The sequence below is a fragment of the Gadus macrocephalus genome, chromosome 16 (genome assembly GCF_031168955.1).
Source record: "Gadus macrocephalus chromosome 16, ASM3116895v1".
Classification (NCBI taxonomy): domain Eukaryota; kingdom Metazoa; phylum Chordata; class Actinopteri; order Gadiformes; family Gadidae; genus Gadus; species Gadus macrocephalus.
The window spans coordinates 7,918,997-7,946,943 of NC_082397.1; the positions used below are offsets into that span (position 1 = coordinate 7,918,997).

General features: G+C 41.2%; 7 protein-coding genes across 7 annotated transcripts in view; 4 read left to right on the forward strand and 3 right to left on the reverse strand.

Moving 5' to 3' along the window:
- Positions 1-27,947, forward strand: part of LOC132475006 (putative olfactory receptor 13C6) — an 81,005-nt gene that overhangs the window by 44,341 nt on the left and 8,717 nt on the right.
- LOC132475005 (protocadherin-16-like) lies at positions 768-1,989 on the forward strand. Its single transcript, XM_060075961.1, has 2 exons — positions 768-1,712; positions 1,807-1,989. Exons 1-2 carry the CDS (start codon positions 1,278-1,280, stop codon positions 1,987-1,989), a joined length of 618 nt encoding a protein of 205 aa, XP_059931944.1. The 5' UTR covers positions 768-1,277.
- On the forward strand, positions 2,116-7,431 carry LOC132474568 (protocadherin Fat 4). The gene is made up of 2 exons (XM_060075347.1): positions 2,116-2,292; positions 2,586-7,431. Exon 2 carries the CDS (start codon positions 3,017-3,019, stop codon positions 7,295-7,297), a length of 4,281 nt encoding a protein of 1,426 aa, XP_059931330.1. The 5' UTR covers positions 2,116-2,292; positions 2,586-3,016; the 3' UTR covers positions 7,298-7,431.
- On the forward strand, positions 7,356-11,693 carry LOC132474569 (protocadherin Fat 4-like). Its single transcript, XM_060075348.1, has 8 exons — positions 7,356-7,483; positions 7,859-8,160; positions 8,369-8,454; positions 8,548-8,727; positions 8,907-9,034; positions 9,135-9,358; positions 9,535-9,778; positions 10,063-11,693. The coding sequence occupies exons 1-8, from the start codon at positions 7,456-7,458 to the stop codon at positions 11,403-11,405; spliced, it is 2,535 nt and encodes an 844-aa protein (XP_059931331.1). The 5' UTR covers positions 7,356-7,455; the 3' UTR covers positions 11,406-11,693.
- LOC132474571 (olfactory receptor 6P1-like) lies at positions 12,993-14,437 on the reverse strand. The gene is made up of 2 exons (XM_060075350.1): positions 14,402-14,437; positions 12,993-14,016 (listed from the first exon to the last, which is right to left on the reverse strand). Exon 2 carries the CDS (start codon positions 13,956-13,958, stop codon positions 12,999-13,001), a length of 960 nt encoding a protein of 319 aa, XP_059931333.1. The 5' UTR covers positions 13,959-14,016; positions 14,402-14,437; the 3' UTR covers positions 12,993-12,998.
- LOC132474570 (olfactory receptor 52K1-like) lies at positions 18,542-19,685 on the reverse strand. The gene has a single exon (XM_060075349.1). It carries the CDS (start codon positions 19,582-19,584, stop codon positions 18,598-18,600), a length of 987 nt encoding a protein of 328 aa, XP_059931332.1. The 5' UTR covers positions 19,585-19,685; the 3' UTR covers positions 18,542-18,597.
- On the reverse strand, positions 22,836-23,900 carry LOC132474806 (olfactory receptor 52K1-like). The gene has a single exon (XM_060075677.1). It carries the CDS (start codon positions 23,895-23,897, stop codon positions 22,920-22,922), a length of 978 nt encoding a protein of 325 aa, XP_059931660.1. The 5' UTR covers positions 23,898-23,900; the 3' UTR covers positions 22,836-22,919.

Consider the following 27,947-nt stretch of genomic DNA (forward strand, 5'->3'; position numbering starts at 1 on the left):
GCTTCGGCGGCAGTTCAGCTCCCGGAGTACACCCGCCGGAGCAGCTGGAAAGCTTCGGCGGCAGTTCAGCTCCAGGAGTACACTGCCGGAGCTGCCGGACGGCTTTGACCGCGTGGTAGCTCGGCGGCAGTCCGGCAGCACAGCTCCGGGAGTACAATCCCTTTCACCTTCTTGTCTCCTCCTCCGGACTGCCGCCAGGCTTCTGCCGCCGAAGCAGTCCAGCAGAGAAAGGGATTGCACTCACGGAACTGAGCTGCCGCCGAATTCCCCCCGCCGGAGCTGCTCGTCCGCCGGTCCACAAAATCTTAGCTATGCTCTGATTGGAGGGGAAAGGGGAAGTGGGAGGTAATATTCAATTGTGCCCCCTTCCTACGTTGGAGGGGGCGCCAAAACGGACTCACTAGTTTGGTAACTGTAGGCTGGGTACTAGAAATGCATATCTCACTCAAAGAATCATGTACCGACTTTTTTCAAAGTTTGAACCCAAATCCCAGGAAAAGTGTTGCTTTCATAATGTTTCCCCTTTAAAGGTTTAATACATTTATACCTGTGATAAATATGCAACTGGATCTCAGGGTCAGGTTGTCTCCAAACTGTTTTTCTATGTACATACATTTGGAATTACTGATATAGATTTGTTGTTGGTGGGTATTTAAAAAATATCATATATATTATATATATGTATGTAGGTATATATATAATACAAAAAATTACTTAAAAGCTTGTTTGATAGGTATGTCAATCATTATTTTGTAATGACCATGCTATTTCCCCTTGTTTTTATCTCACTGCTAGATGAGAATAGTAAGTTGGACCTTCAAATTTCCGCTGGGGATGATGAGCATGTGTTCTCTTTGGATCCCGCTGGCAGATTATGCCTGAACAGTGAGCTAGACAGAGAGAAGAAACCCTCCTACAATCTGACAGTGACAGCCAGCGACCGTCCACAGATCTTTTCTCAGCGATTCACCAGCACAGCGCAGGTTATCATCTCAGTTCAGGACATAAATGACAATGCCCCCGTCTTCACGGCCGCCCCGAGTGTTGCTATTCTAGAGGATTCTGCTCTCCACTTGCTCATTACAACCGTCCACGCGCAGGATGCAGACTCAGGGTCCAACGGAGAGGTGTTGTACTATTTAAACGACTCAACCTCGAGCGCTTGGGTCAGTGTTCACAACACGAGCGGACACGTGCATCTGCGGCAGCTGCTGGACAGGGAACGGGATGAGGCCTTCACCGTCGCAATAACAGCCGTCGATAAGGGCTCCCCGCAGATGGAGAGTACCATGAACCTCACCGTGCACATAGAGGATGTGAATGACCACCATCCAGAGTTCCCACAGCGGTCTTACAGCCTGTCTGTGAGAGAGGACATACCCAGGGGCAGCAGCCTATTCCGGGCTCAGGCTTGGGATGCAGATCTGGGCGCCAACGGGGAAGTGCGGTACACACTTTCCCAGACAAGTCAGTTTGCGGTGGACGCTGTCCGGGGGGTCATCATAGTGATGGAGGAGCTGGACAGGGAGAGGCAATCCAATTACACACTAACTGTGCTGGCCGGAGACAGAGGCAGCCCACCAAGATCTTCTGCTGCTGTCATAGACATCTCTGTCTCGGACGTCAATGATTTCACGCCTGTCTTTTCCCCAGCGACACAGACAGTACATGTCATGGAGAATGAGGAGGACCTCTCTCAGTTCACTCAGTTGGTACTACAGTCTGAAAAACAGAGTAACCTTAATACACATACTTTGGATGTCATTTTGGTTTTACAGAAATTGTGTTTTTGTCCTTTTCAATCAGATATCTGCATGGGATGAAGATGCAGGCATCAATAGTCAGCTCACGTATTGGACACAAAGTGGAAATGAAGACAGTGTGTTCTCTCTCTCGCCCAATGGCACCTTCCATGTCTTAAACATCCTAGACAGGGAGAAACAACCACAGTATATATTGAGTATTATTGCTGTTGATGCAGGTAATTGATTATGTCAGCCATCCTATATCCTACAAATTGGAATTTAAACCATCTACCACTCACTATACGAAAAACTGATAAATAAGTGAACCAATTTTATCAATAATGGTTGTTTCCTTGTCACTTCAAGGCTGGCCACCTTTAACTGGGACTCTAACCCTAGAGGTAGTAGTTGATGATGAGAATGATAACAGACCCCATTTTCATGAGGATGTCTACAACACCATCATTACAGAGGATAGCCCGGCAGGCACTGTGTTTGCCATCATCACTGCGACGGATCTAGATCAAGGTGTCAATGGAGAACTATGGTAAAACACTTCCTAATGCTTCTGTGATTTGATTACTACCTGCTTGCAACAATAGTTTAACACCTCTATAAAAAGGGAACGAATGTGTAGCACCAAGGGGGTTTGACTGTTCAGCAGAAGGTACCGTGTTCAATCCCGAATGTTCACAAGTCATCCTTGAGCAAGATGCCCTAAGCCCCCACCGCTCCTTGATAACATTATAATTGTAAGTCACAGATAAGTTTGGCAAAGCTTTGAAAATGTATGACACTGGACTGATATGGTGTAGTTGCTATATAATATGACCTCTATAGGTACTCCATCGTCGGGCCAGATTCACCCTTCTCCATTGGAGGAACGTCTGGAGAGCTGTCCACCACTGATGTTCTGGACCGAGAGACAGTTGCCATCTACAACTTGATGGTCATCTGCAGCGATAAGCATTCTACCAATCCTTTGTCCAGCTCAGTGCTTGTAAACGTACTTGTTGGGGATGTGAATGATCACTGGCCCCAGTTCCAAAACAGTCCTTATGTGGCCCATGTACCTACTGCCATGGATCCAGGTGAGACCATGAACGTGTCCAAATTCATGTTAATGAAGGATTTATTGGATTGTTTGTTGGATTGTATTTATGAAATTAGATATAAATTTGGCTGTTTTTACTGTTTTTCACTGTTCCACTTAATTGTATCTTTCAGAATCTGTGGTTTGTACGGTGAGAGCAACTGATGGGGACACTGAGATGAACGCAGAACTCAAGTTTTCTTTATATGGACCAAACGTTGATGTGGTTACAATCGACCCACGCAGCGGGACTGTGTTCACGTCAGGTTTTCTCACAGGAAGGGAGGGCCTAACGATAGATGTACATGTCGAAGATAGTGGAGAAGTTCCGCATTTTGACATCACCACTATCAGTGTAATATTTCACAATGGCTCAGAATTTCCAATGGTTAATGTTGACATTCTTAGAAAATTCATTTTTGAGGATGCACCAGTTGGAACCCTGGTGGCGATTGTCAATGCAACAAGTCCAAGGCCAGAGCCGTTTTACTTTTACCTTGCCTCTGGAGACACCGAAGAGATTTTTCAATTGGACGAGTCAAGCGGTGAGTTAACAGTACAGAACCCATTGGATTATGAAAACAAGAAGGGTTTTACCTTGTTGGTAGAAGCGAGAGACTCTGGATCCCCACCATTCTCGTCTTTTGCAGAGTTCCACGTAAACATCAGTGATGTGAACGATAACTTCCCACAGTTCATGCAAAGTGAGTTCCGCTGTGACATCTTTGAGAATTTGCAGCCAATGTGGGTTTGCGATGTTCTTGCCATTGATGCTGACACTGGAAGTTATGGTATGGTGCACCACAGCATTGTGGAGGGAAACCCTGACAGCCATTTCATCATTGATTCTGAGACTGGTGAACTGAGTACCACCATAAGTTTAGATCGAGAGGTGATTGCAGATTACAATTTGACGGTTGAGGCAATAGACCAAGATAACCCTCTTCACAGCGCCAGCGCAACTGTGATTGTCGTTGTTTTAGACAGAAACGACCACCCACCTCGATTTTCCCAGATTTTTAGGACAGAAATACCAGAGGACGCTCCCATTGGACAACCGGTTGTACAAGTTATCTCAGCTGATGATGACATTGATGAAAATAGGGAGATTACTTTCTCAATAATCCAACATAATGACATCCCTTTCATTATTGATAACAACTATGGCCTCATAACTGTCATTGGGCTCCTTGACAGAGAGAAACAGGACCATTATATAGTGCGAGTTAATGCAAATGATTCTGCATGGAGCATAAGTACTGATGTCACTATAGTCATATTAGACGTCAATGACAACAAACCGGTGTTTTCACATACCGCCCCCACTGTAATCTTACCAGAAACAAAAGCTCAAGAGGAGTTTGTGTTTCGAGTTATGGCAATAGATGCAGATACAGGGAAAAACAGTGAGGTTGTGTATACAATTGAACCCCCAGTTGACCACTTCTGGGTCAATGCAACTTCAGGGGAAATTTATACAAACCAACTAATGGCTTTACATCATTCTCCCTTTGAGGTTTTTAATTTCACAGTTTTTGCATACGATTGCGGAATAACGTCATTATTTGCTAGCACCACTGTAACAGTAAGATTAGTTCCGTATAACTACCATCCACCCATCTTCCTGCTTTCACCCTCAAAAGTGTCCATACCCTTTGACATGCCAATAGGAACTGAGGTGTTTCAGTTTTCAGCAGTAGATAACGATTCTGATGAGATTGAGTATGCTTTAAAGAATGGAAAGGCCTCAGATATGTTTTGGATTCAGGCAGATTTTGGAAAAATAACACTAAATGGAAGTCTGAGGGAACATCTTGGTGAAGTTTGGACATTGTCAGTTACTGCCAAAGATAGCGGACACCCTCCTTTGACCTCACAGGTTGAAATCACTATTGAAATTATTGCAAGGAATCACTTCTCACCAAGCTTTGCAGAACCAGTTGCTATATTTTCCATACCTGAGGATTTACACGTAGGTTCATTTATCGGAAAAATACAGGCAGAGGATGAGGATTCAGGTGCCAATGGTGTGATCACATATTCCATTAGACAAGATCTTGAATATTTACCATTCTCCCTGGGGAAAAGTTCGGCTTTGCTATCACTGATCCGAGAGCTGGACTTTGAGAAGCAACGGCTGTATCATTTTCAAATAGAAGCTGTTGATGGAGGTTGGTCATCAAAGATAGGGATGACAAACATTACTGTGAATATTGTTGATGTGAATGACAATCCTCCAGCATTTGGAGCATTGGAGTACATTGCCTCAGTACCAGAAAACTCTGGGATTGGAACGATTGTCTTCATTGCAAAGGCCACGGATCCTGACTCAACAACAAATGCACAGATAACCTACAGTCTAATCTCTGGGGATGTGGAGAGGTTCTCAGTTGATTCAGTAAATGGCACCATCACCTCTGCAGACGTCTTTGATTATGAACAGGAGCAGATCTTTGATGTCATGGTCAAAGCATCCAACATGGGAGCACACGCTTTGTTCAGTGTGGCGCATGTGTTCATCAACATCCTTGATATCAACGAGTTTATCCCGACATTCAGAACCAAAGAATATGACTTTTCGGTATTTACACATGATCCTATAGGAACTAGAGTAGGACAAGTCACAGCAACCGATTTAGATCAAGGCCCAGAGGGTGAGGTTTTCTATTTATTGTTAGGCCTAAACCAAAACCTGGGATTTGAGATCGACCGACATTCTGGAGAAATATATACCACTGGCAGTTTGAGGATGCATGGAAACAGCCCTGCAGCTCTAACAGTTTTGGCAAAGAACCGGGGCATTATCAGCGGCACCAATGTAGACGAATGTTCAGTCCGGATCAGCATCATAGAAATTAATAATGCACCTGAGTTCACTCCCACTATCTACTTGATCAATGTCAGGGAAAACATTGCCATTGGTACATCAATAGTTAGAGTGAGTGCCGTGGATCAGGACTCAATCTGGTACTGGAGCCAGTTCTTCTTTAGCATTGAGCATGGCAACATAAACACAGCTTTTGCCATTCATCCCCTCAGCGGTGTTATTTCAGTTCACTCACCGCTAGATAGGGAACAGTGGGCTCATTATAATCTCTCTGTCACAGCCACCGATAAGGGCACCCCTCCTGCCACTGGGACCGCTAATGTCCTTGTGACTGTTGATGACATCAATGACCACGCCCCAAGACTGGGGGTCACCCAGGCTCAGGTGAAAGAAAATCAGCCTCAGGGCACCATAGTGGCAAGGTTAAATGCATCTGATTTGGATTTGCCACCAAATCAAGGGCCTTTCACCTTTTGGGTTGTGAAGCCTATGATGGGGAGTGCATTTTCTCTAACAGCCGATGGAGTTTTATTTACCACAAGGTCTCTGGATCGTGAAGTCTACTCTGTTTATCATGTAGCTGTGGCTGTAAGGGATGCCGGGACCCCCCCTCTGACATCAACCACAGTGTTTCACATCAGTGTTCTGGATGAAAATGACAACCCTTACATGCAGCGGAGTATTCATATCGAAGTTAAGTATTACGGCAGTTCTTTCCAAGGAGGTAGGATTGGTCATGTCAATCTACAGGGCGATGACGTGGCCCATACCTCTAACTGCAGCATTAAAACCGGGCGTTCTAATATGTTCGACATCCCATATGGCACGTGTGAACTATGGTCTGCTCCCTTTCAAGGGGAGGCAACCTATAACATCACCATCGAAGCAACAGACCTGTTTCACTTCCCGGTCAACCACAGTGTCTATGTGAACTACAAAGGGTTTACAAATGCTTCCATGGATAGTTGTATACTCTTCTATGTGTCATCCTCTTCGATACATGAGTTCTTAACTCACAAGTATTTGACGTTTGTGAAAGCTCTAGATAGTCTTTTTAACCTACAAGCATCCAAGACCCACGTGTTTGGAATCAAGGTGCTCGAGACCGAAATCCTTTTGTTGGCCGCTGTCAAGAGCTACAACGGTCAGTACCTCAGCCGTGAGCTGGCTAGTGGTATTTCAACAGGCCACAGGAAGGTGCTAGAGGCTCAAACCAATGTCACAATATCTCACATCACCAGTGATCCTTGTCTGACTGTCCCATGTCAAAATGGCGCTACATGCGGCAAAAACATTCACATCGGTCCAAAAGTTGCTGTGCTCGAAAGCTCTACAGTAATTTTTGCGTCACCACAGATGGAAATATTTAACTGCACCTGTTTGCCTGGCTTCACTGGGACGCTGTGTGAGGCAGACATTGATGAATGTGAAAGCAATCCCTGTAGAAATGAAGGCACCTGTGTGAACAACCATGGGGGATTCTATTGCCACTGCCAGAACGGATTCTTCGGGACATTCTGTACCACTGATTTTGATGAATGCCCCACGCAGAAGTGCCAAAATGGAGGCAGCTGTGTTAAAGCTCAAGATGGCTTCCACTGCCTTTGTGATGCTGGATATAAAGGTATTTAATATGTATATTGTTGAGATATATTTATTTCTTTAGCATAAAAAAAAATACTATGTGAGAACTTAGCTTTGTTAATCTATTTACAGGGGACGCTTGCGAGCAGTTGGTTGACCACTGTGAATCAGGCCCCTGTATCCAGGGCAAGTGTATCAATTCTCTGATGGGATTTCTCTGTCAATGTCCTTTCGGTAAGAGTATGCCACTTCTGCCTTATAATCGTATAGAATGTTGTCCATAACCTTCTCGCAAAACTCTAGATATTTTATTTAAACCTATAAAACTAAAAAATATAAATTATAATATACTATTTATAATATAATATATTATAAATACATCTTATTCACAATTTACTTAGTGTTATACATTACTCAATCTTTTTCCCCTAGCTTTTTACACTGCATTGTAAAATATTACAAGACAACGTGGGCCATTTGAGTTATTCTCATTAGCTGCTAAATACTTTTGTTTGCTTAAATAACTGTCTATATCATTTCACCCAAATAAAGCCACCACTACCCCTCTTTTTTAAAGCCCACTTTGTCTTTGTTGTGCTCTGCGTAAAGGCGTCAGTGGGGTGCGCTGTGAGCATGACAGCATTGGCTTCGAGGAGCTGTCCTTCATGGAGTTCCCACCACTGGATCCCAGGAGTAATCTGATCTCTCTTGAAGTGGCCACTGTGCAGCAGAACTGCCTGCTCCTGTACAACACTGGGGGGGCCTCATACCAGGACTTTATAGCACTGGAGTTGGTGGAAGGGAGGGTTTGCCTTTCTTTTGACCTGGGAGCGGGCCCCGTGAGGCTGGAGACTGGGAAGAGAGTAGCGGACGGCCTTTTTCACAGCATCACTGTCAAAAGGATCGGCAATGTAAGCTTCACACACACACACCTGCATAGGTCTGAATGCCAACACACATTAGACACTGACGCTTATAAACACGCAAACAAACACATATTCATAGCCCAACAACACATCCTATTAAGGGGGGAATGATGTTTTGTTAATGTTTTGGGTAATTGTAAAGCTAAATGAGTTTGCCCTTGATATTCGAAGCACTGACTCCGCCTTTTTACAGATTGGCTCCGTACTGGTGGATGGATGCACAGATGTTGACCCTGATAGATTTTGCTCTTCTCAAAGTGATGGCTTTGGTTCAGAAAGGTAGGGAGCCAACAACCATTAGATATAATTGAACATTCAGCGTTGAACATTGCATAAATAACACAAGTATGATCTGCCGTTTTACCCTCTCAGGATACTGAATGTTGGCAGTGGAAACATGACGTTTGGGGGACTGAGGTCTATTGGAGTTCTGTTAGTGCACCCTGGTCAGGTTCGAACCCATGACTTTGTTGGGTGCGCACGAAACATTCATGTGAACGGCAGGGCCCTGACCCCCGACATGGCCCTTGGAGCCCACAACATCCTTCAGAGGTGGGCCCACCTGATCCAAATGATCATTTACTATCAGCTCTCCATTGTATTCACCACTTTAGTAGAACACATAATACAATGTGTTCATTTAATCCCTATGGAGAACATAGGCCTAGGCCTCCTATTAGCACTAGCTGTAACCCCAACGAGTCCTTTTTCCCCCTCCATGTCCTTTTAAGGTGTCCCAGGAAAATTATTCCACCATGTCAAAGCAGTCCATGCCAAAATGGCGGCCTTTGCCATGACCGTTGGTCTCACTCTGTTTGTGAGTGCAAATCTCTTTACACAGGAAGCAACTGTGCCACAGGTAAATCACCAACACTATGTACACCTGCTGCGAAGCCGCACTGTCCCGTAAGCTCTATGGGTTGAATATAATATGTCACGTTTTTCTTTTTTCCAAACAGAAATATCAGAGGACGTTGTGTTACACTTCAGTGGGAAAGACTACATTGAATGTGTCTTTAAGGAGCGATATAAGAGAGACATCCTACTGAAAGATCTGAAGTATGATGGGCTCCATGATGAAGTAACAAACAAATACTCAACCCTCATCGAGATTAAATTCAAGACTCGGAATAATGGAGTTCTCATGTCTGTTATTGGAAATAATGGATATACAATGCTAATGGTAGGCAACTAATATGTTCACTTTAGGGCGTTTTCCCACTGCTGACCCATAGCTGGGTAATAGTGGTATACAGTGCAACCGAAAAACGCCATTACACTGAAGTAAATCATAGGGTTGGGCTGTAGTGAAGTAGGGTGTTAAAATAAATGGGGTCCAATTTTCTCTGTAATCTTCAGCTAAAGGACCAAAAACTGCATTTCACGTTGGACACCACCTCAGGGTTTGCTGTGGAAGCCCCCGTAGCAGACGGACTCTGGCACATCCTCTCTGTAATAAGTGATGGGCAGAACGCGGTGTTCTATTTTGACGAACAAGCCATCCTGAACACGACCAGAGGAATTTATATCACCCCAGTCACTTTGGACAGAATAGTCCTTGGGCGTGCGGTTCCACAATTAAGATCAAGGCTACAACTCTCAGGTGGGTTGAGGTCATTGATGAATTATTTACAAAGAACAGCTGGTAAAGGTTAAACAAGGTTTCTCTACATCAACATATACAGGTACTTTCATACAAATATCGATTTTACATCAAGCTACATTTATTACATTTTAGGTCAAATGTATTTATTGAATTGTGATTCAGTAATTTTGGTGAGAATTTGGATTGATCTGCTATTCTATGTATCCTGGACACGTACTCGCTGAAACTCTTCATACTATGACACAGGAAATGTTTTAGTTGTTTTCTTTCCCAACCAACAGGGTTCTCTGGGTGTGTGGAGTACTTCAAGGTGGCGGGCTACACCCTGCCAGGGAGCGGACACAGCGACATGATGGAGGTGATACCGAGCCCCTCCCTGCTCCAGACCAGCTGTCCGTCCTCCTCCTCCTGCCTTGCTTCTCCCTGCCCTGCAGACAACTATACCTGGCTGGGGGATGAAGCCATCTCCCCACAAAGCCCAGAAAATGGCTGGTGGCAGGCTTGTGGAGCACCTGGCCAGGAGAGCACCTGGGCCTGCATCTGTCTCCACAACTCCAGCAGCAGGTCATGTGACGTCTGTACCTCAGCGAGGGACCGGGGAGATGGATGTTCCTCCGACCGATGGAGCGCACCTCTGTGGGTTATTGCCGTGCTGCTTCTGCTTCTCGCCGTGGCCGTGGTGATAACTTTGTTTTATACCCTGAGACACCTCAGAGCAAGACAGGATGTGTGGTGGTGTCAAAATAAAAGCTCCCCTCAGAGGACCACCACACATGGTACAGAGAATTACGTTTTTGCTTCTGATGACGTTATATCTGTGAGGGTTGGCGAGACAATGGAGGAACGCAGACCTCCGGACATCATATTGAACGAGAATCAGGGTTCAGGTGTGGGGGTGTACCATGAATCCGATGCCAAAGTTGGACAGCGGCTCCCACAGGGAAGTGAACTGGACTACTATGAAATCGACAGTTACAGCATCACTTTCCATTCTGACACAGATTCTCTGAAACGACGCGCGACAAAGCATTGCGATGGTCCGTGCTGCACAAGAGCTGATCCGAGAGGAAGAGGTCGTGACATTCAGCCCCTTTCGGATTCTAAGAAATCTCCCTTAAGCCACGGGAGAACCACAAAATCTGAGCGGTTATCACCATCGCTACACCCTGAGCTGAGACCGTACGTGGATACCTATCATTTGCTGCCCTGTCACCCACAGGGGCCAAAGCGATCAGTGGGCCCAGGGCCCGTGCAAGCTCTCTCTGCAGAGGAGGTCCGTCAGTTGAATGATGCTCCCCAGCAGATAGTGAGGCCAAGTACGATCACACCCACTGCAGCAAATGATATCTCAGCTGATTGTGGAGCAGGAAGTGGTTCAGAGTTTGAGCACGGACAGCACGCTGTCACCGAGCACACAGACGTCACAGATAGCAGGTTGGCTCCTGGGAGCCTGATATCAAAACATCCATGCAACTCTTCTCCCACCAGAGCTCCTGCAGAATGGGAGAGTCTCCTGAATACTTGTGTAAAATTCAGTGCTTTCGCTGGTGTTTTTGAGGATATCGCCTCTCTTCCCAGTGAAATCAAGTGTGATACACACACTGACTTGGTAGAATTTATTTGACTCATATTGTCGGTTATTGTAATATGGTTATTGTGGATTTCTGTGGAATTGCAAAAACATTTCTAATGAAAGTCAATAACCAAATGTAATATTTGTTCTAATCAATCCTATCATTTTTCAACAAGTATTGGTCATCAAAACGATATTCGTTTAATTCAGTAGTAGGCCTAATCATAGCCAGTGGTGGATGTTCTTATTTTTTCACTTGTATCATCTAGTTTATTTTCATTTTGCATTGGCAACAAACGATTTGCTTTGTTAAAAAATAAAATTGAAATAACAGTTGAATTAAGCTTTTAGCTTCCATTTGATTGTTTTTCCTGTATTTTGATGAGCTGCAATATGACGGTTTATCTCGCGACTTTTCAGTCACGCACGTCCCACTAGGTGCAATGCCAAACACCATAGCCGTTGGCCGGAATTCAAACATAGTTTCCAACTTGCTATGGTTATTGATCAGCTCACGACAGCTAATGTCAGGGTGAAAAAGCGTAGGTTTAGAATCGACAAGATATTACATTTATGTGAAAGCTTGAAAGCTAGCTAAGTTTTGGATCTCACTGGTCCAGCTCATGTAGCCTATCCGAAGAGCGGCATCACACAGCACGTCCATACATCATAAAACACAAAGGCACGTCGAGAAAAGTAAGTTAGCTCTAAAAATGTGACAATTTATCATGTGTTCGTGACTGAGCAAGAAAGTCATTTAGTACAAAAGATAAAGCTGGACGTGTATTTTTGAGTATTCATGATGGTTTGTCATCATCTAGGCTCTAGGGGAAAGATATATTATTACAACATGTGGCATAGTACAACAAAATATATACACTACTGTGCAATAGTGACCAACTTTTACATATCTGGCTAACTGACTGGTTTGTCAGCGCGAGCTGGTCGGTTGGCCAGATATATTAAAAGTTAGTCTTCCAGATCGAACACCCTAGCTGTTCTAAAATCACTGCAAATTGCTGCCTGAAGTGTCTTATTGCGATTATTAAACGGTTAATATGGACTACCTAGTAAGATTTCACGAAATAAAAACACACCAACATAAAATGCGGTAATTTATTGATTACAATTCGAAAGAAAATATATTTGTTTACACCAAGAAATATATTTGCCTCAAGGCGGAAAAGTGGTTACCAAGCAACACAGGCTGTCATACATTGTGATAGGGGACGCATGAATGAAATGTGTTTTTACAAAGGCTTTGTGCCAAACAGTACCAAGGACCGGAGCTGTCCGTTTTATAATCTTAAACCTATTGTTCACTACCTTTCAATGAAGGTCCTGAACGCCTATTTTTGTTTGTGTTGTATACGTCTTCATAGACGATGATTGATTTTTTTTTAGTGTTTCGATAGTCTACATTTTAATTGTTTATTAAACATGCACATAAAGTGTATCCCTGAATACTTCTATTGGGAAACACTTTTTAATGTCCTATGCTGCATTGGACCTTCAACATTACAATTCAACAATAAAAAACTTGCACTGTGAAGAGAAATAACATTCACTTAACTATAAACTAGGCGTAGGCCTACTTAATATATATTTATAATACAATATATATAAAAAGGTACATTTAACATTTCAAAACAAGTTAACGGTCGCTTTCCTTTTATTCAACCTCTTATTTAAAGTCTCCTTGATTTCCTTGGTTTTAAAGCAGTATATTACGGGATTGACCGCAGCCGGCAGTACACTATACATCATTATCACTATGATACGAACCGGGTCACTAAAAGTAAACCCAACGTTATTCGCTAGGTACACAAAACACCTTGGCATATAATACAAACACGTGATAAAAAGTTGCGGCGTACACGTGGACAGAGCTTTGGTTCTCCCATCGGAGCTGGACATCTTGACCACCGCGACAATGATGAAGAAATATGAGAAAAAGATAAAGGCCAGCGGCAGCAGTAGGCTAATCATCGCGAGGATAAACGCGACTATCTGTACGGCACGTGCGCTTTCGCACGCGAGCCGGGTAATGGTTATATGGTCGCAGTAGCACAGCTGGATTTCGTTGGGACCACAGTATAATAAGGTGAGCGCATGACAAACCAGTCCCACCATCCAGGCGATGGGCACGAACCAGGAGATGGCGCAAAGCGCCGTGATGGTGGTGTTGGTGATGAACCGCGGGTAGTGGAACGGTGCGCATATCGCCACGAAACGATCCAGGGCCATAACCATCAAGATAAAGGAATGAGTTGCGCCTAAGAAATGAACAAAGTACATCTGCGTGAAGCATCCGTAATACGAAATCAAACCGTCACCAAACCAATATTTGGATATGATCTTGGGTAGAATGACAGTCCCATAGACCAGATCAGTGAATGCCAGATGGCAAAATATGAGATACGTGGGCTTGTGAAGAGAGCGCTCCAAGCTAACGATGGTTATGATAAGGATGTTTCCAGCAACAATAAAGGCGTAAATTAAGAAGAGTAGTGCGGACACGGGTCCCTCATTCTCTGCAAGGAGCCCAGGGAATCCGAGGATATAAAAGTTGTTTATCCTTGTAGCATTACTGTGGCTCATCATCAGCTCGCAGAACCACAGTGGGATATCATCAATATTGAGTCCACCATCAACGATATATCTGGAAGAAAAACACATTTCACATTTATTTTTAGAAATGAATGTTTTTGATTTATCCGAGAAGGAAATACAAATACCGTGGGGAAGTTAATGTTTGTGTGTGTGTGTGTGTGTGTGTGTGTGTGTGTGTGTGTGTGTGTGTGTGTGTGTGTGTGTGTGTGTGTGTGTGTGTGTGTGTGTGTGTGTGTGTGTGTAATTTGAAACCGTTATATATAATTCACCCACACCACACTCTTGGGTTCATGTTTTTTGATACACAACCCATGATTCAATTCAATTACATTTTATCTGTATAGCCCTTAATAACCGCTACAGTCTTAAAGGGCTTAACAAGCCAAATATTTATGACTGATGGCATGGTGGTGCAGGTTTAAAGTGTATCTTACCCTGTGCAGTCCTGATGGCCTTTCAAGGTCTTGCTGCAAAGGTTTTCTGCAGTTCACATCCTATCCTCCTTGTTCTTATAGAGCCATAGGCTCCAACAGGAATCCCATTGGGCTTTGGCTGTGGATCATCATATCATGATGGCATCTGTTTGTGGAATTGATAAGTGAGTCTCTCAGTTTATTTTCAAGGGTGTAAAAACTCATGTTCAACAATTTATAATCAATATAATCACAAAACACTATGATAACAATTGATCTTGTTTCTTACGGTGATATGTTACAATGATGTTGATTTAATTTAACATTGCAAGCAGTTGCAACTTCATTATGTTTTACATTATTTTAAGTAAATTATTAAACTTTTATTTAAAAATAAATAACATTGCAGGTAATTTGTTGTTATGATTGGTGAGGTATGTTTAATCCAGTTTGTGAGAATACAAGCAATAGGTAAAGCAATTTGTTCGGTTTATAATGTTTTTGATGCAGTGTGACTTCACTTAGCTTGGAATAGCAATAATTCTTTACCTTATTGTCTTGAAGGCTCCAGTCAAGCTGTTATATTATGTGTACTAATTGTGAGATAATACCTGGACAAAATACTGAACACAGGGGTTTGTTAACATTTGTCAATGTCTTTATTTTGGAAGTCACATTGTGAGATTATTTCAGATCAACCCTCAGAGCTACATTGTGGGAAAAAGAGCTTAAGAATGAGGGAGTGGGCATACGTGGGTCTGGGAGACAGTATACTATGTCAATTGGAAGAGTGTGTGTGTGTGTGTGTGTGTGTGTGTGTGTGTGTGTGTGTGTGTGTGTGTGTGTGTGTGTGTGTGTGTGTGTGTGTAATTTGAAACCGTTATATATAATTCACCCACACCACACTCTTGGGTTCATGTTTTTTGATACACAACCCATGATTCAATTCAATTACATTTTATCTGTATAGCCCTTAATAACCGCTACAGTCTTAAAGGGCTTAACAAGCCAAATATTTATGACTGATGGCATGGTGGTGCAGGTTTAAAGTGTATCTTACCCTGTGCAGTCCTGATGGCCTTTCAAGGTCTTGCTGCAAAGGTTTTCTGCAGTTCACATCCTATCCTCCTTGTTCTTATAGAGCCATAGGCTCCAACAGGAATCCCATTGGGCTTTGGCTGTGGATCATCATATCATGATGGCATCTGTTTGCGGAATTGATAAGTGAGTCTCTCAGTTTATTTTCAAGGGTGTAAAAACTCATGTTCAACAATTTATAATCAATATAATCACAAAACACTATGATAACAATTGATCTTGTTTCTTACGGTGATATGTTACAATGATGTTGATTTAATTTAACATTGCAAGCAGTTGCAACTTCATTATGTTTTACATTATTTTAAGTAAATTATTAAACTTTTATTTAAAAATAAATAACATTGCAGGTAATTTGTTGTTATGATTGGTGAGGTATGTTTAATCCAGTTTGTGAGAATACAAGCAATAGGTAAAGCAATTTGTTCGGTTTATAATGTTTTTGATGCAGTGTGACTTCACTTAGCTTGGAATAGCAATAATTCTTTACCTTATTGTCTTGAAGGCTCCAGTCAAGCTGTTATATTATGTGTACTAATTGTGAGATAATACCTGGACAAAATACTGAACACAGGGGTTTGTTAACATTTGTCAATGTCTTTATTTTGGAAGTCACATTGTGAGATTATTTCAGATCAACCCTCAGAGCTACATTGTGGGAAAAAGAGCTTAAGAATGAGGGAGTGGGCATACGTGGGTCTGGGAGACAGTATACTATGTCAATTGGAAGAGTGTGTGTGTGTGTGTGTGTGTGTGTGTGTGTGTGTGTGTGTGTGTGTGTGTGTGTGTGTGTGTGTGTGTGTGTGTGTGTTTGTGTTTGTGTGTGTGTGTACAAGAGTGAAAGTGAATATGAGTGTCTGCAAGAGAGTGATAATCGATATGAGTGCGATTGCAGGGTCCTACATTGAATTTTGTTCAAAAATATTTTACTTTTCAATAAGCTTAGCCACGATGCCAAAGAGAGAGTTACTTAAGTTAGCGTAAAATACAATTATCTCTGAGTCAATAGATTTTGGTGCAGTGTGGTCTATTGGCCGGTGGATGGACGGTACTTTGTAGACCTACGATAGCCGATTATAGACAGTCCTCTGGATAATAATCGACTGGCTAACACCGAAGAAGAGCAAACTGATAACAATTTTGTTCTTTCATTTCCAGGTCCAGGACAAGACAATTCTTATATGTTCAATGGACCAGGCGGTCGAATATTGTTGAGGCGAGTGATGGTAAGTAAACAAGTGGATCCAGTTTGCTTTTGCATCCAAGGGAAAAAAGCCTAATCTATAACCGAGACCACCCTATTTTATTGTAGGGCAGGAGCATCGTCTTTTCCCAAAGGGCTCCCCCACTTCATTGTAATGACCTCCATAATTTGACTGCACTTCTAGTCCAGGGGTCTCATTTATAAAACTGTGTGTACGTACGCCCAAAAGCCAAGTTTTACGTGCAACAAAAAATACTCAGACTTATAAAACCCTGCGTACGCACACCTCTAAGCAATCTTTGCTTTATAAATCACAGATTGCCTACAAGTGTGCGCAGTTGAATCAGCTTCACGTTCTGCCCTGTACACGCCCCTTTTTAACCATAAATGGTCAATGCAAACGACCTCATGAATGCGATCTGCATATAAACAGACTCAGATGCAAGTATTATGTCTTGTCGTAAACAATGGCAGAAGGACTGAGAAAAGCAAAAAAGCGAAATTTCACAGAGGTTAAAGTGGAGACACTTTTTAAGTCAACTGCGTTATTTCTCAGTTATAACTCCAGAAACATCTCCTTAGAATCTAAATGAAAATTCTAAATGAAAATTCTCTATATTTAATCCTGTCACTCCATACCACTGACGGCGCAACTGCATGGAATAAAGCATCTGTCCAACATGTGTCAATAATATAATATTTTTATGTGACACTAAACACATAATCAAATGTCAATTAAATCCCAATCGTGGAAAACCAAGCCACATACTCCTCATCACAATCGTAATATTATTGTCCGTTCCTCTTGATGCTTTTCATGACAAATCAGGCATTAAAAAGGGGTTATGTTCAAGAACATTTTACGTGGGTGAATACAAACTGATTATCCAAGGTGTTCTTATTACCGTAACCCTATAAATACAGCGGTGAGCCCCGTGCGTAATGCTGCACCATGGCACTGCTGGCAATGCTGGAGGACCATGCAAATGGCAGGATTCGGAGGGACAGGGTCTTCAGGGACCGCAACGATTTATTGGTACATAAAATGATGTACCTTTATGTCAGACCACTTATTTTTTAATTCTGGGATTGTGCGCTCCGTGCCACTGACAGAGTTCACTGCTGCAGCAACATGTTGCCACTCACTTTGCTTTTTGTTGTTAGTGATCCCAATCACGTGAACGCCGAACAAAATGCTTCAGGTTGTTTTTATTTTGTGTTGTGTTAGTAATATGTAAATGAATCCACAAGCAGTATAAAGCTGAATTATAGTAAATTATAAATTTTTTATACATTTTGTCTCTTCTTTATAGAATTAACTAATATTATACCCTGGTTATTACATCCTCTAGTATAAGATCCTAACAGTTAGGTCGATGCCTCACCTTATTTATAAAAATGCATCCCATATTTGAATAACGTGTTTTCTGTGAGTGAATTTTGTTAGCATAAGCACGGGGGGTGTAGATGTTTCCGTGTTCCACTCAAACCCTTATGTGCTGCAGTTCACCTGAAGGCATCCCTGACAATATTCATATTTTATAAATCATAAAACGGTTTACGCCTTTACAGCTAGAAAAGTTGCTGGTAGGTGAATCTATAAAAGCTATAAAAAAAATGTGTGCTACAAAGAAATGTGCTATATTCCACGTCAATTTACATTTACCTTATTGGGAGTGTGTTGTTCTAAAGTGTTATTGGAATTAGGCCTAAGAAAAACATACATTCAAGGATACTTGAATGTATTTATAGAATTAGTATACTATATAAAGATGTTTATATAAAACCAAATTGTTTGAAACACTAATGTATACACAAATAAATAGTCTGTATTTGTATTTACATTGTAAAGGTTTGTGCTTGTATGCCAAGTGGAATTTGAATTATTGGACATTTTACATTCAATACCACTGCTTTATTTTTGGCTTGGATTTCCAACCCTCACACCAATTCTTGTGTTTTTCAACCTCTTTATCATATTATCCTTAATATCCTTCGTCTTTAAACAATAAATGATCGGATTTACAGCAGCCGGACCGAGACTGTACAACAATACCAGGGAAATCTTGAAATCGATACCGAATGAAAACCCTACCAAACTTGAGATATAGACAAAGCAGCGGGGCAGGTAATACAGACAGGTTATGAAGATCTGTGGCGTGCACGTGGATAGGGCTTTGTAGCGCCCTTCCCTCGTTCTGGCCAGTTTCAAAACTGCCACAATGATAATAGAAAAGTATGAAAAAATAATGAACGCCAGGGGAAGCAACAGACTGAACATGGCATTGCCCACGGCGACAGACATGGCAAACTTCACCTCCTCCTTTCCACAGCCGAGGCTGCTGATGGATATGAAGTCACAATAGCACTGAATGATGACATTTGAAGCGCAGTACGACAAGTTGAGCGCTTGGGTCATAACTCCTGACATTCTAAGAAATGTGAGGGCCCAAGACAACAAACACACAATGGAAATATTCTTGGTGGTAATCAGGGCGGGGTAGCGCAGCGGGACGCAGATTGCGATGAAGCGATCGAGGGCCATGATCAGCAGAATGATGGAGTGGATGGCTCCTAAAGAGTGGACAAAGTACATCTGAGTGAAGCAGGCGCCAAATGGTATGATTCTGTCATCCAGCCAATATCTGGATATCATCTTGGGAAGCGTCACCGTTCCAAACAACAGGTCGTTCATGGCCAGATGGCAGAAGATTAAATAGGTGGGCTTGTGGAGACTCCTCTCACAGCACACAAACACCAAAATGAAGAGATTTCCTCCGATAATGATCAAGTACAGGACAAAGAGGAAGGCTGCCACCAGGCCATCATATTTAGGGTTGAGTCCTGGGAAGCCAAGGATTATAAATTCTGTTATTCGGACCGTCGTGTTGCTGGTATTCATTATAATAATTAAAAAATGTAAGACTGGAAAAAACAGTCAAAAGGAACCTTCAATGACAATTAAGACAATTGGAATTGCATGATACTTAAGATCCAGGACTGACATGCATGCTCTCGATGTGGGATCTTGCTGAAATACAGTGGACATTAATATATTATTTTCATCATTATCCCAGACGATTTGCTGGCTAGGTGAGAGAGCCTTATTGGATAAAGTTCCTCCCCTTGGAGCACATGCCCAATCATGTGGTTTGACATCATCCGCCTGACTCTGAGGAGGACTTGCTACAGAGTGTGTAGAGAGTGTTGTGTTGGTTATGGAGACAATTCTTAATACTTCCTGACATGGGTTAATGGCAGGGAAAGTTGTAAATTCCCGTGATTTGAAGATTACCTTTATTCAGCACATCCAGATGGGAAATGTGGGATACAGACATGTTCCCTTTCAGATGTTCTGTCTTGCAACAAAATCCCTTCCTGATGCAGTAAAAAATAAATACAAATAATACGTATATATATCACACTATAATAAACATATACCTGCTTGGACGACTGTTTGGATTGATAGATGGACAAAGTGTTACTAAATATGGGTGCAGAGTTCACCAGATGTCAGGGAGGCAGGGTTATGAAACTGCTCATCTCTAGACAGACACAAGGAAATACTTCTAATTCCCTTACATTTGTAAGAATTGTTAGAGCTGCTAATATTGCTGTTAATTGCTGTTAATAACAACAGAAAATAATTCTGTTGTTTCTAGTCCGTTATTTCTACAAGCAGCTCTAGACAATATCACGATGCCTCGGAATTTTAAATAAATGATCAATATTATTGATCAAATGTGTATATCTACATAGCTACGTATGCTCTTCCACGGAGCCCGCCATGTTGCACCACCATGTTTCTGAAGTAGCCCGGAACTGACGAACTGCTCTCCATATTTAGGGCCCTCAGAGATTACTGTAATCCTATTATACACTAAAAAGGAGTGTACGATATACATTTGGGCAGAGCAAGCGGTAAAATGAATGGTACCTCACTGAAACCAATACTTTGAGATCATTTTCATTAACATCGTCATGCTAACGAATAACGATACTATAAGCAGCAACACGGTTGATATATATAGATAATATATTGCCTATATAGCTCCCTATCAGTTGCAAAGTATCGAGGACACTGTGTTTGTTGTTAGGCTGCCGGGGCACTCATGCTCTGACAGCCTAACAGCTCTGTAATAACCACCATTAGACCTGTGTGTATCCCCAGAATAACCAGTCTTCCAGTTAATTTAATTATTAGTGAAGTCCCTAAGTACTCAAACATCTCTAGTGATGGGAAAACCCCCTAATGGGACATTGATTCATATTTCAAGGGGCAAGTTATAAATCCTAAGGGGTTAACTGGTAATGCAGGCCCCAGAAATGCGGATGCCTATGAGCAACAATGACTTATCTAAGAAATGTTGTTCCATTAATATATTATGGTATATATAGTATATATCATGTGACTTAATTGTCGACCCACTCTCAGAAATTAGCTTGATTGGATCATATTTATAGTACAAGTATTGCAATGTTTATTATGGGCCATAGTTGTAGTAGCAGTAGTAGTAGAGTAACTAGTTATTGTAGCAGTATTAGCAGTAGCTACAGTTGCAGTAGCAAATGCAGTAATAGTGGCAGCAGTAATAGCATTAGTGATACTAGAAGTGGCAAAAGTAGTGGTAGTCATAATTTCATACGGACACATTAAGTGCAATTCAACTCAGTGAAGTTATTAATAATGGGCGCACTCAAACCTTAACTGAGCACTTTGCGGGAACCAACACCTGATTAATTCGCTTGATGGGCCGTGGAACCAGGGTGAATGCTTATATTCATTCAATCGTATTGTTACCTTACAGATCACTGATAAGAGCTCATAACTCGTGAAAAGAATGTGATTTAAATCATCTACATGCTTCAGGTTATTTTTTTTGCATTGTGCTAGTAATATGTAAATGAATCCACAAGCTCTATAAAGCTGAATTATAGTTTTAATTATACATTTTTTATAATTTTTTTCATTTCTTTATAGAATTAAATAATATTATATCCTAGTTATTACATCCTCCGGTATAAGATCCTAACAGGTAGGTCGATGCCTAACCTTATTTATAAAAATGCAACCATATTTTAATAACGTGTTTTCTGTGAGTGTCTTTTGTTAGCATAAGCACAGGGGGGGGTGTAGATGTTTCCGTCTTCCACTCAAACCCTTATGTGCTGCAGTTCACCTGAAGGCATCCCTGAGCAAGAGGCCTAACCCTTTACCTGCTCATTTATAACATGTATCGTAAAAAGCGAATTTGATTAAAGAGACTATAAATTGACTAAAAAGTAAATTTACAGAATATATTTGCAGTAGGCTTCATGTTAACAAAGTCCTTGAATGTTTCTGGGCAGGGAATAAACTGGGTTGAGCTTCTACATTGGCGATGAGGATGCTTCTTTGCAGGTACGAGAATATGTTGAGTAAGGTTATTCATGGTTTTGTTGTGACTTAAAAGAAGGACAATCTACATAAAAAAAGGTTATGTATGTGGGTAAACATATGTTCATATTTTATGAATCATAAAAGGGGTTACGACTTAACAGCTAAAAATGTTGCTGGTAGTTGAAGTAGTACCCAATAAAAAAGGAATGTGCTATATTCCACGTCAATTTACATTGACCTTATTGGGAGTGGGTTATAAAATATTATTCGAATTATATACTTCAGGGAGTATACTTTATAAAATACTACACTATGGAAAACAAATGCTTCACCTAAAATGTCCACATATATGAAGATGTTAAATATGTAACCAATTTGTTTGGAACACTAATGTATACACAAATGCTGTTCTATATATACAAAAAAATACAGTAATGCAGTCAAACATGTATACAAAATTAAAAAGAACCCTGAAGAAGTCCCTGTTCACAGCCTTTTGATCCTCAGGTGCTGGTGTTGTGCAGTCAACAATGGTATATCAAGTCAAAGTAGTGTAAAATCACAGCACACTCTTGTATGCTGATAAGCTATATTTATATTATTATAATATTTTGTGAACGATGCGTTTCGCTGTTGCTTCGTCAGGTTCACTTTTCCAAAGCAAAACGCGGCGTTCACAAAATAATTCAGCTTATCAGCGTATACCAGTGTGAGGTAATGTATACAAAATAATTGCAATTATCTAAATATTTAAAAAATAAACAGACTGTATTTGTATTTACATTGTAAAGGTGTGTGCTTGTATGCCAAGTGGAAGTTGAATTATTGGACATTTTACATTAAGTACCACTGCTTTATTATTTGCTTGGCCTTTCAACCCTCACACCGATTCTTGTTTTTTTCAACCTTTTTGTCATATTTTCCTTAATATCCTTCGTCTTTAAACAATAAATGATCGGATTTACAGCAGCCGGACAGAGACTGTACAACAATACCAGAGAAATCTGGAAATCGATACCAAAAGAAAACCCTACGTAACTTGAGACATAGACAAAACAGCGGGGCAGGTAATACAGACAGGTTATGAAGATCTGTGGCGTGCACGTGGATAGGGCTTTGTATCGCCCTTCCCTCGTTCTGGCCAGTTTCAAAACTGCCACAATGATAATGGAAAAGTATGAAAAAATAATGAACGCCAGGGGAAGCAACAGACTGAACATGGCATAGCCCACGGCGACAGACTTAGCAAACTTCACCTCCTCCTTTCCACAGCCGAGGCTGCTGATAGATATGAAGTCACAATAGCACTGAATGATGACGTTTGAAGCGCAGTACGACAAGTTGAGCGCGTGGGTCATAACTCCTGACATACTGAGAAATGTGAGGGCCCAAGACAACAAACACACAATGGAAATATTCTTGGTGGTAATCAGGGCGGGGTAGCGCAGCGGGACGCAGATTGCGATGAAGCGATCGAGGGCCATGATCAGCAGAATGATGGAGTGGATGGCTCCTAAAGAGTGGACAAAGTACATCTGAGTGAAGCAGGCGCCAAATGGTATGATTCTGTCATCCAGCCAATATCTGGATATCATCTTGGGAAGCGTCACCGTTCCAAACAACAGGTCGTTCATGGCCAGATGGCAGAAGATTAAATAGGTGGGCTTGTGGAGACTCCTCTCACAGCACACAAACACCAAAATTAAGAGATTTCCACCGACAATGATCAAGTACAGGACAAAGAGGAAGGCTGCCACCAGGCCATCATATTTAGGGTTGAGTCCTGGGAAGCCAAGGATTATAAATTCTGTGACCGTCGTGTTGCTGGTATTCATTATAATAGTAATAGGATAGTAAAAAAATGTAATGCTGGAAAAAACGGTCAAAAGGGAACCTTGAATGACGGTTAAGAAGACAATTAGAAGATTCAGAATGCTCATCTCACTTTTTAGTATGGCATAATACTGAAGATCCAGGAGTGAGATGCATGCTCTGGATGTGAGATCTGGCTGAAATACAGTGGACATTAATATATTATTTTCAGCATTATCCCAGAGGATTTGCTGATTAGGTGAGAGAACCTTTAGTGGATAAAGTTCCTCCCCTTAGAGCACATTCGCAATCATGTGGTTTGACATCATCCGCCTGACTCTGAGGAGGAGGATTGCTAACCTGCTACAGAGTGTATGGAGAGCTTTGTGATGGTTATGGGTACCATTGTTAAAGGACAATTCCGGTATTTAGCACATCGAGCCCCCTTTTGGTTGTTTACACCAAAATTTGGACTATTGGTCCTGTCTCGAGTATTTGGCTCATTTTGAATCGCCCCTGCCTGCTTCAGAATGGCTGGCTACGGGCATTCACATACTGTACCTGCCCTTAAAACAACCCTAAACGTTTGTTTTCTGAAATGAGCAACCTACCGAGTGGTTAGTGGTGTTCAATGATGTTCCAAATCAAGTATCGTAGTGAAATACAGTTTCTGTCGGAAATAGGGTTGTTTACATTTGGCTGTAGTCTTTTCACTCAGTTCTCTGTCTCAACAGTGGGGCTAGAACCAAGTGAAAAGACTACAACCTGCCCCCCTTTCTGTTTCCGGTCAACGAGCAATGAGTCTTCCAACAGAAATCAATGGATTTACAAAAGGCCAAATAAAGCACGACAGAAACTGTATTACGCTACAACACTTTATTCAGAACATCAACGAACCCCACTTACCACTCTGTGATTTGCACATTTCTGAAAACTAAAGTTTAAGAGTGTTTTAAGGACAGGTTCGTGATTGCCTGTTGCCAGCCATTCTGAAGTAGGCAGGGACGATTCGGAATTAGCCAAATACCCAAGAAAAGACAAATAGTCAACATTTCGGTGTCAACCACTCTATTTCCTCCTAGACAACCTAGAAATGGAGCTCAATGTGCTAAATACCGGAATTGTCCTTCAATACTTCCTGACATGGGTTAATGGCAGGGAACTTTGTAAGATCCCCTGATTTGATGAGATTACCTTTATTCAGCCCATCCAAATGGGAATGTGGGATACAGGGATGTTCCCTTTCAGATGTTCTGTCAGGGGAGCAGGGTTATGAAGCTGCTAGTATCTAGACAGACACAAGGAAATAGAGGGGTCACTACTTCTATTTCCCTTACATTTGTAAGAATTGTTGGAGCTGCTATTGTTGCTGTTATGTTTCGACATAATACTGTTGTCTCTAGTCTGTTATTTCTACAAGCAGCTCTAGACAATATCACGATGCCTTGGAAATTTAAATAAATGATCATCGATGATCAAATGTTAATCAAATTATATATCTACATACTACATAGCTACATATACGTATGCTCACTGAGCCCGCCATGTTGCACCACCATGTTTCTTAAGTAGCCCGGAACTGACCAACTGCTCTAGACACAACACGTTTCCAACTCTCATAGATTATGAAAGTTTTTGTTGGCAATCCTCTGCAGTATTTAGGGCCCTCAGAAATTACTGTCATGCTATTATACACTAAAATGAAGTGTAAGATATACATTTGGTCCGAGCAAGCGGTAAAATGAATGGTACCCGACTGAAACCAATACTTTGAGATCATTTTCAGTAACATCGTCATGCTAACGATATTATCAACAACAAGGTTTATATAGATCTGTATATAATATATCGCCTATGTAGCTCCCTGTCAGTTGCAAAGCATCAAGGACACTGTGTTTGTTGTTAGGCTGCCGGAGCACTTATGCTCTGGCAGCCTAACAGCTCTGTAATAACCACCATTAGACCTGTATGTAACCCCAGAATAAACAGCCTTCCAGTTAATTTTATTATTAGTGAAACTCCCTAAGTACTCAAACATCTCTAGTGATGGGAAAACCCCCTAATGGGACATTGATTCATATTTCAAGGGGCAATTTATAAATCCTAAGGGGTTAACTGGTAATGCAGGCCCCAAGAATGCGGATGCCTATGAGCAAAAATGACCTATCTAAGAAATGTTGTTCCATTAATATATTATGGTATTCATATATTTATAACATCAATATGAGTAACACTGAGTCATAATGTTATTTTAATTTGTGTACGATTAAAATAATATAATGTGACTTAATTGTCGAACCTCTGTCAGAAATTACCTTGATTGGATCAAATTTATAGTATGAGTATTGTAATGTTTATTATGGGTCATAGTTGTAGTAGCAGTAGTAGTAGAGTAACTAGTTATTGTAGCAGTAGGTACAGTTGCAGTAGTAAAAGCAGTAATAGTGGCAGGAGTAATAGCATTAGTTATTATAGAAGTGGCAGAAGAAATAGTTGTAATAGTAGTGGTATAAATATATATGTGGTGATGGGAAAGTAATTACAAAGTATTGACTCCTCTTTAAAGCTCTTTCACAAGCTACTTATGATTTGCCATTATCATCAAATGTCACTTAAGGAAATTATTGGCATGGGTTCTAAATCATTCAAATTTATCTGCAGAAGACACTCAATCAAACAGGCATTTTTTTTGTTTAGAGAAAGTTTTGTTGTCACGTAACTGATGGAATACTGCATTATGTTACTAACTTAGCCAGGTATTTTGTTATGTAAACGTCTCCTAGCAATCCTCAAATGCAAACCTGTACACATACCCACAAACACGCACGCACACACGCACACACACACACACACACACACACACACACACACACACACACACACACACACACACACACACACACACACACACACACACACACACACACACACACACACACACACGCACACACTTGCATGTCAACATGCAACCGTTTAATGACACACATGGGACCATTGTTGGAAACTAATTTGATTCTACTGGGAGCTCATTACCTGACTGTTGTTTATTTCAAGCACAAGGCACTTTTGTTATGAATGCTGCAAGTGAAAAAATCACTTCCATTGACCCTCAGAAAAAATTGTATGCATCATAAACAAGTGCTGGGATGCAAGTCATACCACTTTATACATTTCTTTTATTTGTCCCTTGTTAGATAACTTAGTCAAATGTGAATATTACAAGTAGAATAAGGACAACACAGAGACAAAAATGCTATTGTAATTCCTACTAACTTTAATAATACAATGCTTGTGGCTTGAAATATATTTTAATTCAGTTTCAGAATATTATATATATATATATATATATATATATATACACGGTATATACTCTGCCATTCTGAGTTGCCTCGAGAGGGTTGTAGTTATAAGAAATCTTAAATAAACGTAAATATCTCCCTCATAATGTCAAATAATTTCTAGATTAAATACTAAACCATTACCCAAACACCAGTTCTACCAATAACATTTCTATGCTTCCAAATTCAAGATGCAATGTGACGTCTCGATATATACAAGCCCTTCAAACATTTTCATAAACAATAAATAACATCTATACAAATATTTACATATAATTCCTGCATGCCCTGTATGTTTATGCCTGTGCTTTTGATACCAATTCCTTAGTGTTTTAAAATTAACGCATACGAGAGCTAACCTGGCCCTTCTCCCCTTGGCCTACCTGAATGTGAAAACGAAGGTTTTTTCTCGCGTTCTGTGATTAACCCGCCATTGTTTGAACCTCTTGTCATGATCCTTAATATTATTTTAATTTGGCCACCATCGTATGTTTCTTTCTATTATTTTTCACCTTTGGTTTCATCTGCATATGCTTTTTCTCGCATTGTATGTGTACAGTCCATTTCACTCAACAATTGTCATTGAATTGTTGTGTGAAAAAATTTGCAACAAACATTCGATGTAAAAGGAACTTAAGCCCAGTTCAGACCAAAGATTTGCCTTGCAACGACTTGCAACTCGCAACTCCTTGCGACGAGACGGGCTGCAACGTTCTAAAACTGGGCAGTTCACAC

Coding starts and splice junctions, on each gene's coding strand:
- LOC132474570 (XM_060075349.1), bottom strand. CDS start 19,584: ATGAATACCAGCAACACGACGGTCCGAATAACAGAATTTATAATCCTT.
- LOC132474569 (XM_060075348.1), top strand. CDS start 7,456: ATGGGATTTCTCTGTCAATGTCCTTTCG. Junction 7,484..7,858: donor TCTCTGTCAATGTCCTTTCG/GTAAGAGTATGC, acceptor CTCTGCGTAAAG/GCGTCAGTGGGGTGCGCTGT. Junction 8,728..8,906: donor GCCCACAACATCCTTCAGAG/GTGGGCCCACCT, acceptor TGTCCTTTTAAG/GTGTCCCAGGAAAATTATTC.
- LOC132475005 (XM_060075961.1), top strand. CDS start 1,278: ATGGAGAGTACCATGAACCTCACCGTGCACATAGAGGATGTGAATGAC. Junction 1,713..1,806: donor TCTCTCAGTTCACTCAGTTG/GTACTACAGTCT, acceptor CTTTTCAATCAG/ATATCTGCATGGGATGAAGA.
- LOC132474806 (XM_060075677.1), bottom strand. CDS start 23,897: ATGAATACCAGCAACACGACGGTCACAGAATTTATAATCCTTGGCTTC.
- LOC132474571 (XM_060075350.1), bottom strand. CDS start 13,958: ATGATGAGCCACAGTAATGCTACAAGGATAAACAACTTTTATATCCTC.
- LOC132474568 (XM_060075347.1), top strand. CDS start 3,017: ATGAACGCAGAACTCAAGTTTTCTTTATATGGACCAAACGTTGATGTG.